This window comes from Lissotriton helveticus, chromosome 7 (assembly GCF_964261635.1).
Source record: "Lissotriton helveticus chromosome 7, aLisHel1.1, whole genome shotgun sequence".
Lineage (NCBI taxonomy): Eukaryota > Metazoa > Chordata > Amphibia > Caudata > Salamandridae > Lissotriton > Lissotriton helveticus.
Genome location: NC_136068.1, coordinates 494007478 through 494024067, shown reverse-complemented (window position 1 = coordinate 494024067; position 16590 = coordinate 494007478). Strand labels below are relative to the sequence as shown.

General features: G+C 42.2%; 1 protein-coding gene and 1 long non-coding RNA gene across 4 annotated transcripts in view; both read left to right on the top strand.

Moving 5' to 3' along the window:
• Positions 1–5476, top strand: part of LOC144768663 (perforin-1-like) — a 111972-nt gene extending 106496 nt beyond the window's left edge. Inside the window, exons 3-5 of one of the 3 annotated variants that reach the window (XM_078652484.1) lie at positions 729–2341; positions 2506–2681; positions 2724–5476. In XM_078652484.1, coding sequence (XP_078508610.1) covers positions 729–1815 — 1087 coding nt within the window. In that variant the 3' untranslated portion in view covers positions 1816–2341; positions 2506–2681; positions 2724–5476. Of the gene's footprint in view, positions 1–728; positions 2342–2505 lie in introns of all 3 variants that reach the window. The other 2 variants (XM_078652485.1, XM_078652483.1) reach the window with 2 other exon arrangements.
• A 7912-nt stretch (positions 5477–13388) lies between these two features.
• LOC144768664 (uncharacterized) lies at positions 13389–15949 on the top strand. Its single transcript, XR_013598607.1, has 2 exons — positions 13389–14980; positions 15836–15949. It is a non-coding gene; the product is annotated as an uncharacterized LOC144768664 (long non-coding RNA).
• Positions 15950–16590: the final 641 nt, after the last annotated feature.

Here is a 16590-nt window from a genome sequence, read left to right as displayed (position 1 = left end):
CAGGGACGAGGGGGCCACACTGGAAGCACTCAAGATGCGAGACAGGGGACACAGAGCCTACAGACCAACACATAGGCTTGATTCCCATGGAAATCATTGATGGACGGTAAAACCAACATTTTGACATTCTTTTTTGACTAAGAGGACACCCATGACAAAATGGTGTCCTTGGCACAATGGAACATATGGGGGGCTCCATATACCACATTTTGAAAAAATTGGACCAACTCCTGGGGAATGTGAGGTTTTCTTGGCTTGAAACACTTTAAAAAGGACTGACTATTGAAGGAGTGTCCTTTCAGAACCTATGGCATTTTAACAATTTTTTGTGGAAATTGTGCTTTAAAATGCAGTATTCAATCCCATTTTATTTTTTAATATTTACCCCTTGAACCCTCTTAAAAGAGGCCTGTCTCATTTGCTTCATTCACTTTCTGCAGTTCAGGTCAAGTATTACCCCACAGAGCTTTCAAAAGCATGTCTCCAGCTTGATGTATATGGAATCTAGAATTTACATATGTCCCTGGTATGTTGTTTTATAAATCATGTAGTTATTATGGAACTTCAGTGAAGGGATGGCACTTGTGATGTCATCAGGGTTAAGGTCATATGATATGACCTCCTGAGAAAATTCCAGGTTGAAGAGCATGTGATGTCACAAGTTATCTCTGTTCTGCATGCTGTTGCAAAGTGTTAGATAATGGCAGCATTCTTCTTTTCTTTTACAGATATCGAGTGCATGATTTTCCAAAGCTATCGCGAACATTCTCCGATCAACTGAAACTGCTCCCAAAAGTATACAACTCCACGACCCACAGTAGATTCCGAAACCTTATTGACATCTATGGCACCCATTACATCAAGCAAGTGCGGCTAGGGGGGAGTGTCAGTGAGGTCACAGCCCTGAGAACCTGCGAGGTGACCCTGGATGAACTCAGCACTGAGGAGGTGAAGGACTGCCTGGGGGTGGAGGCCTCGCTGTCAATCAAGGGCATATCGGTTGAGTCAGCAATCAAAAAATGCAAGGTATTGCAAGAACATAAGCTGCTCAAACAGAAGTTCTCTGAAAAATACATGGACAGGAGATCTGACATTGTTGGAGGAAGTTTGGATGCACATATTGATCTCTTGTTCCCCAGAGACAACCAGGTCAGCCCATATGAGGACTGGATAATGTCCCTCAAGGGAACCCCAGATGTCACAACGTACTCCTTAGCCGCACTCCATGAACTAGTGCCCTACGGGGACTCCAGGAAGCAACTTCTGAAGAAGGCCATCACCGACTACATTATTGAGAAGTCTCTCACGAAAACCTGCCCTGCCTGCCCCAGCGGGGCCTCCCCCGATCCACAGGTGAAATGCAACTGTGTCTGCCCATCCAGCAGCCTCCTTTCCACTGGTTGCTGCGCCAAGAACAGGGGTCTGGCAACCATGACCGTGGTGGTGGTTGGAGCCAATGGTCTAAAAGGGGACGCTGCAGGGAACCCACCCGATCCATACGTGAAGGTCTTCTATGATGGAAAGGAGTATCGCACAAACTGGGTGAAAGATAACGCAAACCCTCGCTGGAACGCAGTCTTTTCAATGGGGATGGTAACACTTTCTCCAAGCAAGCAGCTTGTACTTGAAGCCTGGGATAAGGATGTCACCTACGATGACCACTTGGGAAGCTGTCATGTGGCGGCTGATGCTGCGCCTGGTGAGCGGCCAAAGACATGTTATTTAAAGAATGGAAATTTTCAGTACACATATAGGATCGAGTGTGGACCGCAACTCGCTGGGTCTTATTGCACCGACCCCCAACCTTCTGTGTGAGAAGATTCTGGGGGCACTATTAAAATTCAGTCTATTCTTCAATGAATGTAACCTGTAATGTAACCTTTAAATAATCAAAACATTCCCTCCTACAAGTCATAAAACCCGTTTTTATCTTTTGCCATGATCTCTACTAGGGACCTTCAAGCAGAAAGATGAATAGTGGTATCAGATGCATGGGACATGCTGATAATCCTACTTTTGGAGACTGTGCCATTTATCATTAGCTGGAGAAAACTGACAAATGTAAAGTGCAGGCATAAAAAGAAGAGGGAGGAGTTTATGCTATTTCCCCATTGAATAATTCACTGCATTGACTTTCTTTCACGGAAATTGTGGAATACGTATTTCCTACTCCTGATAATCGGCATTACCAAGGAAACGATTAGGCGTGTCTTACCAATTCCTAGACTACTAAAGCAAATTTTCAACTAAATGAGATAGTTATATCACAGGGACGTGTTAAGTATTTTAATTTTAAAGACCAACAAGAGCCTAAAAAGTCCAAACTGTTCAAAATTAAGTGGCCGATTAGGATGGCGGACGGACTTGCGTCCGTCCGCCATCCCAGAGGTGGAGGGACCGTCCACATGGGCTGCGGCGGTCCCTCCGTGCAAATTAGGATGTGACCGCCACCCTGGCGGTCACATCCTGGATATTTAACATTGCGGCGGGTGCTGCTGCAAGCAGCACCCGCCGCAATGTTAAAAGTGCATGTTTTACATTTACATGCACAAAGCGGCAGGCACCGCTCGGTGCCTGCCGCTTTGTGCATGTAAATACTGGGGGGTACCATAGGTACCCCCCATGTGCACCCCCCACCCGCCTACACCCTGGGGGCCCGCACCGGGCCCCCAAAATCAAAAGTACACATGCTTTTCCACGGCGGAAAAACCGCCGCGGAAAAGCATGTTTACAAATGCATCCTAATTGGCTGGCGGTGTCTGATAGACACTGCCAGCCAAATGAGAGCTTTTCCGCCGCGGTTGTAATCCGACCGCGGCGGAAAAGCAGCGGACAGAAACCAAGACCCACCAGCCATCGTAATGCGGCGGTGGGTCTTTGGTGACTCCGCAGAGGATTTTCCGCCTCCTCCGGGCCGAAGGAGGCGGAAAATCCTCCATCCTAATCGGCCCCTTAGTGAAGGCCCTGGAGAGTAAGATCTCTCACAAGACCAATCATTAAATTAATCAGAGACCATCGGAATTCCTGATAAATTTATGAAAGTCAGCTTAAGAGGGGTTTACTTTACTAGAATTTTGGAAAAAGACTATGGAGCCAGACAGAACTGAAGCAAAGAAGGACAATTCTAAGTGGAGTCTTAAGCTAGGAGAAAAAACTCCACAATGCCCCCCTACCGCATCAGAAATGGAGCCACTCAATGATGGGACTTATGACAGCAGGGGAGAGAGAGAGAGAGAGAGAGAGAGAGAGAGAGGGAGAGAGAGAGAGAGAGAGAGAGAGAGAAATTAGGAAGGACTTGTGTGAGCTTTATTGTCAGGGCTGCTTTAGTTCTGGCCTTGGCTCTATCCCTGATTCTGTTCTTAGGTGCTAAGTAGGGAAATCTTATTTAGATTGGGCCCCGAGTGTAGAATACTCGAACTCCTGCCGTAAATAAGATATTCTCCTTTTAGTAATAAATGAAGGCCTGGTAATTCTAAAAGTAGAGTAGTTTTTCCTTTTGCAAGGCAGTAGATTCTCCAGAGTGAGATTCTGGCCAGCCTTTCCACCATTAGCATGTCACATTTTAAGGCCCAGCCACGTACCCTTCGAATTTCGAAATTTTCAGATCCCAGTTTCTGACCTCAGTGCATCTGGTCAATCCTGCGCATTAAACAGAGGGAGGAAGTATACTGCATGTGCACACTAGTGTGTTCCAGCTGTGAGCCTGGAGTCAGTCTCGGACCAGGTGGATTGAGTCTGTGGCTGTGGACAGGGGTAACAACCACAACCAGTTTCCAGATTTACACCTTCTACACTGACCAATGGAGGCCCATTTATTAATATCTCATTTCATTACTTGCCTACGAGACAGATAACCCTCAATAACTTAGCTGGGAAGACTTTCTTTAGCTATTTATTCTTTAAAGACCAGTCTGTCTTCCCTTTCTAGTACTAAAACAACAATCGCCCCACATCCCAATCGTTCCACAGTTGTGACAACACCTGACAGAATCAAGCAAGAACTTTTAGTCAGGGACCCAGAGAGTATATTCAGAGGGGAAACAAGAAAGTGGTGAGAAGGACTAGCTCTCGGAGTAATGAAGATTTCCTATAGGCAGGGCCACTGGAATTATGTGGCAGAAGAGGGCCACGTTATACGGCAGGGTTGGGAAAGAAAAGGCATATTATGTGGTGAAATATTACTTCATTATTTCATCATTTTTAAACTTAGTAACACTTTCTGTGCACTGGCTGCATGACATTAGTGCCATGTAACACTCAAATATATCAATAAGCAAAAGAAAGGAGACCACTCCAGCATTACAAAGGTCCTTCCACTGCGCTACAACATGTGCGGTTTCATATTTAGTAACTTTTGAACCGTTTGAGCTAGAAACAAAATTATGTTTTCATTAAAATCTGGAGATTATGTGACAGATGGTGGATTATGTGGCAAAATCCGCAAATCTCACATTAAGCGAAAATCGCAGCGGCCGCACAACCACATAATTCCGGTGGTCCTGTCTTTAAGTAATCAAAACATCCCTTAATCACAGTTCCCACTTGCTAGTCGGTTTTCTTTAACCTTACTTATAAGAGCTTTGTTGGTGCTCTCGACTGTTGGAATTGAGTACCACTCCTCTGACGATGCTTTCAAAATACCATGCCACAATAATCAGAGATGAAACAACCCTTTTGTTAGTTTATTCTCGAAAGTACTATGCTGGGGCTTGGTTTATGCTATACCCTTTACTCTGGCCACCTGTCAATCATGCCTTAAAAGTACTGATTTGCTAGTATTTTTTTTACACAACTGTACTTCCTAATTTGCCCCACAGCTCTCATTTTATTTGAAAAAGATGAGAGGCCAACGTTTATGCTAAATTGAATGCTTCGTATGTTGTAATTCAAAATACTACCCCTTTCAGACACATTAAGCAAACCACTATGGAATAAGACATTGCTATTTCTGCTAGTTCTACGACAGAGCTTGTTTATATTAGACTACTAGCAGAAATTAACTAACATAAGGGTTGTTTCATCTCTGTTAAGGCTTGCATGGCATTTTAAAATGAGCGCCAGTGGAAAGGTATTCAATTCCGGCAGTCAAGTGTGCCAACAAAGCTGAGTTCAGGTTACGTATTTTATGGTCATTATCTCGAAGTTTAGGAACAGCAGGTTAGGATTGGGTTTCATCTCGATTTGGGCAGCACGTGCAAGGAACAATTTATCATAGATCATTAAATCTATCCTTGACCACAGAAAAATTATAAAAACCCTTCAGATTCCCTGACGTAGCTATGTTCCCAGAATTATCTCAGCTGATTAGTAGCACCTTGAAACAGCAAAGAGCGATTTGGAATGCTTTACAAAGCAAAAAGATAACATAACATCTCTGTTTGCAGTAAGTGAGTCAAATATCTGCCTTAGATATACCCCATATGGTTCATTTGTGTCAATATATGTCAACAAATCAATAAAAAAAATATTTTTTGAACGAACCGCATTTGTGTGGATTTTTTACATCAAGCACAAGGAGGGTTAGCTAGCTAACGGTTTTTTTGAGAGGTGCGTGGGTTTGTAAAGCGAGAACTTGTCTGATGCGAAGGAAAGTGAGGGCGGTCATAGAGATGATTTGCTTTTATATAAAAACGTACCAAGGGACCGATTCACAAACTGTATTTTGTGGTATATAAAGTAGTAATACTCATGTAATATAAAATGCAATTCATAAACCAACGACCTCACCTCTCCAAACTTATCTGTACAAAGATCTCTGCCACGGTGGGGGAGATCTACGCATTAATAGGTATACAAATTAGTAGTACTTGTGGGAGTGACCATGGATAGTACCTCTCTGAAGAGATATAACGATAGCGAAACACATGTCAGAGATTGTTTTTATTAATTCCATGTTGGCTTCGATGGTGTTTTACAAATTCAAAGCTATAATACTGTACATGGAGTGCTAAAAGGCTTTTGTGATTTTCCAGCTAGGCATGGATGGCAATGTGCTAATTCTATGCTTAAGACTTTGCTGTAGTAATTGTCCCTTTCTAGCTTGGTGTGGACGGCACTGCGCTAATCATATGCTTAAGAACTTAGCTAGTAAAACAGACATTTGAGGTGAGCAAATTCAGAGTGTCGCTGGTGTTGTAAGGTGCTCTATACAGGAGCTGCTGTACACTTAAATTTAGGAACTATCCAGAGTTCTCTGTTGCATTTTTGCATAATATATGCAGCACTCTAAGTCTGAAATGGTTTGTGTATATATATCTTCACTGAAAAAAAACCTAGGTTTCAGGGGTACACACCAAGGGCATGGTTCTTGTTCTCAGGGACTAGTTGCGCTCCGCTATATTTCTGATTGCTGCCTGTAAGGCTCGATGATTTTGGGTAGTGGTGCCACAGGAAAGGGGTGACCCTCCCAACCCCTTTAAGGATGTTGCTCACACAACATCTGTATTTGAGAACAATTCCTATACACACACAGTTGGATCAAACATGTAGTTAATACAATAGTATGTTAGGCCAAAACAATAAGATTATTGTCCACTTCTTGTTGAGAATTTCTCTTTTTAATGCTCGAGCTACACAGCGCCAGCCGACACGTGTTTCGCCATAGCATAGGTCGCATAGGTCGCTTTGACTTTTCAGGGCTTCCTTCTATTCTAGGTGTGTATTGTAATTTCACTAGACCGGTGATAATTCCAACCCGGTTAGGGTAGTCTTCAGGTTACGTTGTTGCTCGAGTCTGCACAGGTATCTCAAACGCTGTATATATAACAGGACTTATGCCCGACCGTAAGGGATAAAAGGCGGAACAGGACTCTCTCAATTTTGATTTAGATCTTGATTTTGCTCTATATGCGACCAATCCGCTCCTCGATTTACACCGTGTTCCAAAATTTGGTTCCGGTTATTTGTGGTGCCTCCTGTTCCGTCCTGCCGAGAATCCGGCGTCTGTCTCCAATGGCGTGTGCAATTCCCATAGGTTTCAGGGGTGTTATAGTTAGCTGAACATTTCACTCATACAAAACAATTGAAATTCCTCCGTTATAGTTAGTTGTACTAACTGTAACTCTCGCGCCCGTAATCCACTGCTGATGATGTCACATATTACATCATTCATGACATGGTCAGTGGAATCACTGATTACATCACTGATGACATCTCAAATGACATCACTGATGACATCACTAATGACATCATCCAGTGAATGTGGTTTGGTTCATTACTTAAATATGTATTATATATATAGCAATCTACATTGAAAAATGAGTGGATATATAAGTATCTGGATGGAGGATTTAGTAGCAGTGTGATTGACTGTTTACTTGACTAATTTATAGTGTCTCACTAAATATATTGGATAGTGACTAAACTGTGTGAATATCTATATAACTTTGTCAGTTGTTGCGTAAACTGCAGCACCAGTTGGTTACTAGCTACACGAAAGTCTATATTAGATATTGATTAGTTAACTTAGTATTTGTATGGGAGGTTGAATGTGTGTGTGGTTCGGTGGGGGGGTGTGACTGCCCAAAGATGTGTGAATAGTTGATTCAGTAGGTATTTGAGGTTAAGACTACATGTTATAACAGTTGTTTGGGTGAGTGAATATCTTTATGGGGGTGGTGATCAACAAATATATCTCTCAATGGTACATGTCCAACAAATTAAAAAAATAAAAGGCAGTGTATGTGACATTTGTTGTATATAAATAAGTATGCATAAGACTCAGTGATTGTATGAGTGACTGTATGGATAACTATATACTTCTAATAGTAATTTTATAACACACTAAGTATGAGTTACTATCTATACGAATAAATGAAGTGGTGTTTGTATAAGGGTGTACCTGAGTAAATGTAAGTATGATCCATTGTTTGCATTAGTGAGTAGGATGACTGCATAAGTGAATAGGATGTGTACTGGAATGTAATGTCGATATAGGTGTATACATAAATTTGATAGTGTTCTATTGGTCATTGAGAGCATGTATGAGTGAATGTATAGGTAAGTGATTAGATGTGTGTGTAGATCTAGGAACCACTGAATGGGTTTTTAGAAACTTGTATTGGTGTGTCAATGGATTCAAATATGGTACTCTCTATTTTACAGTGAGTGATGAAAGGTTATACTAATGTATGATGAGGTGTATTTGATTGTCACGTGGATGATGTCATCAGTGATGTCATCATTGATGTCATTTGATATGTCATCAGTGATGTCACTGACCATGTCATGAATGATGTAATATGTGACAGCATCAGCAGTGGATTGCGGGCGCGAGAGTTATAGTTAGTACAACTAAATATAACTGAGGAATTTCAATGGTTTTGTATGAGTGAACTGTCCAGCTAACTATAACACCCCTCAAACCTATGGTTTTTTCAGTGAATTTCTAAGGTTTTTTAAAAGATAATTCCTAACTATAACTTGCCTGAAACCTATGGTTTTTCAGTGAAGGTCAAATGTTTTTTAAATGATCATTCCTAATTATAATGTTCATTTAGCATATCTGTTTTTTTCTATCTTTTTTAATTATCATCCCATTCTCAACCAAGTAAAAACTGCAAATATTACCACTCTCCAATTGATTCCTTCCTCCAACAAAATCCCTACTAACCAAAACCGCAACTAACGTTAATAATATACAAACTATGTGTTCCTGTTGTAATGACCCGATAATTCTGTTATTTCTGCCAATCACCAGGGTATTACTTACCACACCCTTTCTCAGGACCCAGAAACACACCACACTTCACAACACTTACCTAAGAAAGGAATAATACTAGCAACAAACTAAAGATAGATGGCCATTGCAGAGGAGCTCACAAATAAAGTCACAACGCACACCTCTCCACCTCCGAGAGGATTCGGAAATCACAACGCACACCACCCCACCTCAGAGAGATTTCGGAAATCACATAACTGTCACAGCAGGGCTTCGCACACCTCCCCATACGAGAGGATTCGGAATAGCAGCAACGCACGCTCCTCCTAACAATGCCTGGGGTGGAATAACTAGAATTTATACTTCCCTAGATGGAAGCGTAACAACTCTCCTTCTACAATTACCTACAGGAAGGGAAACTTACCATCCTTCCGATGCAACAACATTACACAATGATAGAATGACAAATGAAAGAAATAACTAATATGTCACAATAGGCCTTCTTCACAATAACACCTAAGTAATTGCTAAATGCAATTAGTAAGACACATATAAAACTTATATGTATATAAATGTACAGAACCCGAAAGTAAAAGGGATAGTTAAGCAAAGACAGTTAGAATATAAGACTTAGTGGAACACCTCACCAAGTTTCTACACATCTTGCTTCCACTTCGCTGGAGGGGGCCCGTCTCTCCAGCCTAATCAGGATCTCCTGTTTCACGGTCACAGCTGCACGTCTGCAACGTGACGGATCACCACCCATGATGGACTACCAGATATCGATCTAAATGACTAACAGAGATCAGAGCTCAGACACCTCCTTTAGTACAAAGTGGAAACGTCGGTCGAAGCTTCTAGCAAGCCTCCCCTCCTTTTCCATCAGATTCCTGTACCACTTTGTACAAAGGTCATAGCTTCGGCTGGACAGGCGTATGTTATGACTTCAGCATAGAGTGAGCACATTCCTCTGACAAGAACCGTTCCGTTCTAGTTTAAGAAGGGTGAACAACAACTTGAAAGTAAAACATGTCCTCTCACCGAGAAAGGCTCAGAAGATGGCGACAGCTCAGAAGATGGAGTTGCTCAAGCATAGGCCACTACTCCTGCAAAGAGCCAACATTAGTATGCAAGATGGCATAAGATTATGCCAAAGCCAATAGGCAAGCCCTGCCATTAAGCAAGATAAAGTCAGAAACAGAAAGAGACATAATCAAACCCTACTTTGTAGTGTGGCAGGCCTACACGTCACCATGCTATGTGACAGTATAAATTGCAAGGTAAGATAACATGAGAGCATGTCAAAGGCAATAGTCAGCATTGCTAGAAAACAAGGTAAAGTCAGAAACATGCCTACATATCACTATATTAGGCTAAAATATGCTAAATAAGCCTGAGATGGTGGTGGGCGACAGTCATATTCGAACCGATTATTTACAAAAATCATCGGTCACTACACCCGTAGAAAAAATACAAAAACCACCACTTTCCCATACGTTCAACAAGAAGGCAAATCTGCAATGCTACCTAAAAAAAAGGCGATAGTTCCATTTACCACTAACAAATTAACATCAACATTTAAGTAGTATAAGGACGTCGATTATGCACTGTGGGAATTATATCCAACTCATACCTATAGTTAAAGACGAATGTGTGATTGAGGTACTAATTATGCACTTCTGACATCTAACAAAATTAAAACACCCAGCGCCACCATCACTACAACCACCCCTCCTGACCCCTCCCCTTCTACTACCTCAGTGGCAGCGCAAAACAGGGCAACGGACCTTCCCAAAATAATATATCCCCTCAACAGCACATTAGCTGAATGTTCAGACATGTGGCAACCAACTATGTATAAGGTAGGGAACTCGCACATCAACAATAATTTACACAGTGCTAAGACTACCTGTGATATGCTAAAAACAACTCACTATAGACACCAAAATCTCTTCCGTGTGTAGATATACTATTGATACATATAATGTACTACACAGTGGACGCAACCATATTATCTCAGATACTGGGGAATATCTCCATCATGTACCTATGTTGTCCCCCCCCCCATTGAAGCAGAAGCAGAGTGGGCTGATCCAACGTATGCAACTCCAGCGTAAGAGTATAAATAATTAAGCTATGCCTTGGGCGTGGTTTACTTGTGCAAAGAGAAAAGACTCTGCCAAATCTGAGGTCCTCACCCTGCCACGTGGCTGCCACCATGACCACGTGCCTCCTCGATACAGGTCCATTGCGAACTCAGCACCACAGCACCGCAGTATTGTCTGTATCGACTACTGCCTTTGATCTACACTGCGGACAGCAGGGTTCACAACTTGAATTCAGCTTTGGATCTTCACTACGGACAGCATTGAATTTAGCCTTGGTTTATGTAAGGCAGAGACAATTGTACACTATGTCCTCAGGTTTTGTTAAAGGATGTGACAAAAAGCATTCCTCGATGTTTGTGTCAACTACTGCCTTCGATCTACACTGCGGACAGCAGGGTTCACAACTTCAATTCAGCATTGCATCTACACTAGGCACAGTAGTGAATTCACCCTTGATTTATTTAATGCAGAGACAATTGTACTCTACGTCCTCAGATTTTGTCATAGGATGCAACAAAAAATATTCCTCAAAGTTTGTGTCGACTATTGCCTTCGATCTACATTGTGAGGGCTCACTATTCAGGTGGAATGGCGATTGCACATGACCCAATCCAGTAAGCAAGAAACATTGCACCAGTGCGACCTGCCCGAACCACGAATCCTCGCAGGGTACGCACATGCTGAGTTCTTCAGGTACCACTAACTCACTGCACCAAAAGTCATCTTCACGTGGCCTTATTAAGGCAGAATTCAGTAGGCAAAAAACATTGCTACCAGTGCGGACCACGCATCATCACAGGTTATGTAGACGGTCAGTGCCAGAGGTACCAGTGCACCATAAGTCATCGCAATGTGGCAGTATTCAGGCAGAATTCAAACTAAGTATAACGTCCCTCAACCCTACACAATATCCCTTTAGTATCCTTCCATCAAGAACTTCTTTTATATCAGTTATAGTTTTAGTTGAATAATAAAATTCACCCTGCAAGTACAAAGGAACTCTGAATAGCAGTGTACACTGCGGACAGCACTGGTCACAATTTGAACTATAATGTCCAAAAAACCTACATATTTTGACAACGTATTCCATATATGTTTCCTCTTTTATTTGAATCATGATTACAGATGATGCAGTCAAGTAGGCAGCAGTCAATGCTTTGAGTGCAGCCCGTTCGGACCACGCATCATCGTAGGGTGAGCACACACTGAGCACCTGACGTACCACTAACTTAGTACACCAAAAATAATCACCACACGGCATTATTATGGCAAAATTCAGTAGTCAAAAGACATTCTTACCAATGCGGTCTGCCTGGTCCACGCATCATCGCACGCTCCACACAAACCACCCCACCTCAGTGCACCACAACTCATGAACCCTTTACGATAGAATCTTCTGTGTATTATTTCACATGTAGTGCTCCTATCTTTGTAGAGCAGAAGTCATAAACTGTTTATAATTAAATATCTGTGTATGATATCATGATTACTATTGTACTTGTTACCAACAGCAACGTAATAAAATGGAGTCGAAGGCTTGTGCCCGTACCAACTTCAACTACCTTTCTGTGTCTGTATATTTATTATGTTTGTAAAATGCTGCTCCTGGGCCCTACCGCATTATATTGTGCTTTAAACACCGTATGCAACCATCTTACCTCTGGCAGTAACAAAAACTTCGGTTATATAACTTTCTCTCGTTCATTCTACAAATACGAATGTAGAAACTGGATTATTACAATACTGCAAGCAAAGTACATAGCACATTTAAAAGTGTGTGCTATTGCTCAGCGATTTACATGAGCACCGTATTTACAGTACGTTTTCAGGCACGCGTAGATTATGTGATTTCTCTACAATAACAGGATGAGGACGCAACTCCGAGGCTCAAACATTGATTTCCAGCACCAAGTTCGACAGTATACCCGAATGAACACATACGTATATACATTACCTGCCCTTCATGTGCCAAAAACTGTAACCTAAAGCTTTCAAAGCCCTGTATTACTACAGCTACAACACTCCACTGAATGTACAACAAACATTCATATTCACAGAAATGCGTCATGTCCACCATCTTTTATGTGTGGAACTGTACATGAATGTAGGATCAGTGATTCCCCATACCTTCCATGTTCGCCATGTTGTGGGACTTCATAGACATAATGACACATTTGCGTTTAAGACCCGGGTAACAGCAGCACTACAACACAGACACCTGAATCACTTGATTTCTCAAATAGCTCACGACGGAGCCATGTCCATAACTCCGGAGTTATTGTTCACATCCACATGTAGCACTGGCATACATCAGGCCAGTCCACTCAGCTTACGCTTACTGGAAAGCACAACGCTACATGGCCCAGATTTTCATTGTAGTGATTTGCTAGTTCCAGGTCTAGTTGTCAGAACGACATATACACACACTCCCTCATGGCTGGTATACACCCACACCAGACCCATCCAGCACTGGCGTCACAACACACGTGACCCTACCGATAAAAAAGACCGGGCGCATGTGCTCTACGACATTTTAGAGTTGCTCCCATCCCAAGCGCTGTGATGGCCCGTCATGGTGGTTCGTACGCCTCATGTAGGCCCGAACAACCGAACAGGGGGCCCCACCACCATGTGCGTGGCCTCTTTGGTCACTGAGTTAGTGGTACCACAAGGACTGAGCGGGTGAGGAACCTGCGATGATGATGGGTGCACGAGTATGTCCCTTGCCATGGCAAAATCTAGTCGCAGCACCAAATGTAAGACTTCTTAGTGGCAGAGCTGGACTGCCTGATGTACAAGGTAATCTGTCCGCAAAAAGGTGAGCAGTGAGGCTTGGGTGTGCACTGGAGGGAGTAGATGCGATATTGCAGACTGGATACAAGAAAGCGACGCAGCAATTTAGGCGTACGCAGTCCTACATACCCTATCATATTGCATTTGTATTTTTTTCTAATAGCAGGAAAGTTTTTATAGTCGGTCAAATGTCCGTCGCTCCCACATGTGTAGCGAAGTAGATGAATTTTTTTTTTATACTATGTACACTTAAATTTACCATCTTATTTTGACAATCTTTCCTTTCTCAATTTATTCAGCACTCGCGCCTCTGTTGCTGTGCCCAGTACAGCTCACGCCTTCGTTGGAGTACACAGCACTGCTTACGCAGCGCAAGACAATTTCAATGTGAAAAAACGAGGATATGAACCTAACCTACGAATCGCACACGGTTGTGCGTGTTTGTTTCTTTCCGTGCTAAACCATTGGCCTTTGCGTGCGACTTATTCTAAAAGACTGCACGCAATTGGCCAAAGGCGGACGCATTGCTCCGTCCATGGCCTATTGGTATCTATTACGCGTTTCCTGCGCGCAATAGACTCCAATAGCACATGAGGTTTCAATTATCGTGCCCAGACACAGGCGTGATGATTGAAACCACGTGTATGACTGTGCACCACTTGTTTTCTATAACCGGATGCAAAATTTTACTACTGTACTAATTGTTTATAAATTGAAGCTCATTAACAAGTTGCAACTGTACAAACAGTTCTATTTTTAATGGAGGAGGGAAGGTGTGTGAAAGAGCGATGTTATTCTACTCCACAATAAGATAGTGGCAATTACCAATCATACCAAATGTATGTATGCTTCCTCATCCTGCTAAGTTTGAATAACTGTGTAATGTGATGCACTCCGATTCCCTCGTGGATCTTTCACCGCCGACTACTAGGCACCTATGCGATCCATATATATTATTATCTACTTTTTTGTGTTAAATTGCAAATACCAATTGTACCTTTACTACCTCAACCTCCTAAAGCTGAAAAACTGTGTAATGTGAATGGCTCTGACTCCCTCGTGCATCATTCTTTGTTGACTACTAGTCACCTAAGCTATTTATTTACTGTAACCTACCTCTTTTGTATTATGCTCGGCACGTGGTGGAAGACACACCGCTGACAGAAAGGTGGGCTGCAAATATTCTTTTCAGAGTCACTCTCTCACTTTCTCTCTTCCTCTCTCCTTTGATGAACAAATGACGCACAATCTTATCTTCTTTTTTATCTAACAGATTGTGTTTCACAAATGGGCTTCCCCCCAACACCTCCAAAGCTCAACGTTTGAGGAATCTGCGATGATGCAAGGCCATCTTGACAACGCCTAAGAAGGTTGCTTGGACATATGGTGGACCCTCTCTGAAACACGCCAGTGGCACATGGTGAGCAGAGAAGCTTGTTTTCGAAGCAACGAGAAATCACCTATGGGCTGAGAGAGTGGATAGTGTGCAGCAACTTGAGTGCATAGCAATGTACAATCACCTCCGGGCAGTAGGAGTGGATAGTTTGCAACAGTCTGGGTGCGCAGGAAAGGGCATTCACCTCCGGACTCTGGGAGTCAAGGGGGTGCAGCAGTCTGGGTGTGCAGTAATGAGAACTCACCACTATGCAGTGGGAGTGCATGGGGTATAGCACCCTGGGAGGAAAAGAGTGCACAGACACCTCCTTGCAGTGGGAGTTGATGTAATACAGTACCCTGGGTGTGCAAAGGCGTAACACAGAAATATATGTGTGCAGTTGTATGTACTCTGCAATTACTAATTCTATACTATCTTTCAGATCACTAAACTTGAGGGTGCTCTCACGTCATTCTGTCTCGTCTCTGAATCATTTTGAAGACCTACTTGACCATAGTGTAGATCTGAACCAGCAGGCACTTCCCTACAGACACCTCTTCAGTGTGGGCCTACGAGAAGGGTGGAATATATCAAGCACACTGCACACGTGCGAATAAGCAATATTGCCAAGTGTTCTGTTAATTTGCAATCTTTGACCTCATTCAGTCACATATCTGTCTCATTTTAAATACCCTCTATACCATAAGATAGGCCTAAGCCTACAAGCAGCACTTCCCTAAAGACTCCTGTTGAAGGTGATTCTGCGGGAGGGGTGGGGGCACTACTCTGAGTGTGCATTTGGAAAAAAACGATCTGGCCTTTCGTAATGATGTAATCTCTCACCTCATTCAAGAACATTGATCTAATTTTAAGGACTCATGTTTCATTTTTATTTTGCAGGTTACCTACTCTGCTACCACTGGAGTCCATCTCACATTTTGTTTATTATACTGTTATATTAAAGTCATGTTTTTATTTGTTTATTTCTGTTTTAATAAAAGTTCATTAAGAAAAGAAGTGAATGTATACGTCTTCTTTTTCTGACAACATTTGACTATTATTTAGTGTGATAATCATCTGCTTAGAGAAGAATTTAAAATGAAAACTATTTAACATTACAGTGCACCTACAAAAAATAATGTAAGTAACTCTTAGGCACATAAATCCTGAGTAATTATACAACTACAAGAGTTCTATGAGTGTATTACTTTATAACACCATAAGTACTGTCCATGTGATTACAAAACAAATAAGGCACTGCCTAGCACCACCGAGGCTTCAGAGACTACCGAGACACACCCTGCATATTAAAATAAAGATCCTGAGTATGACAATTCCCAGACTTAAGTTGCCTCGAACAATTAGTAAATAATTCTCGGGAAGGTGGCCGTCTCCTAGACTACAAAACATCTCTTTACCCTTCCGCGCCCAATTCACATGTGACATTAACACAGTACTTGAGGGCATATTTACAAGGAAGCTGTTAAAATTATACCCCTTAATTTGTAAAAGAATAACTGACGGAGCTCAAAGTTTTACTAAGGAAAGAATGATGTTTATAACTAGAAGTGTAATACCGAGGCTAACTCTTTACCAGTTCTTCTACCTTTTCAATAAGAGGCTGTAGCTGCGATTAATGGTTCCTATGGAAAATT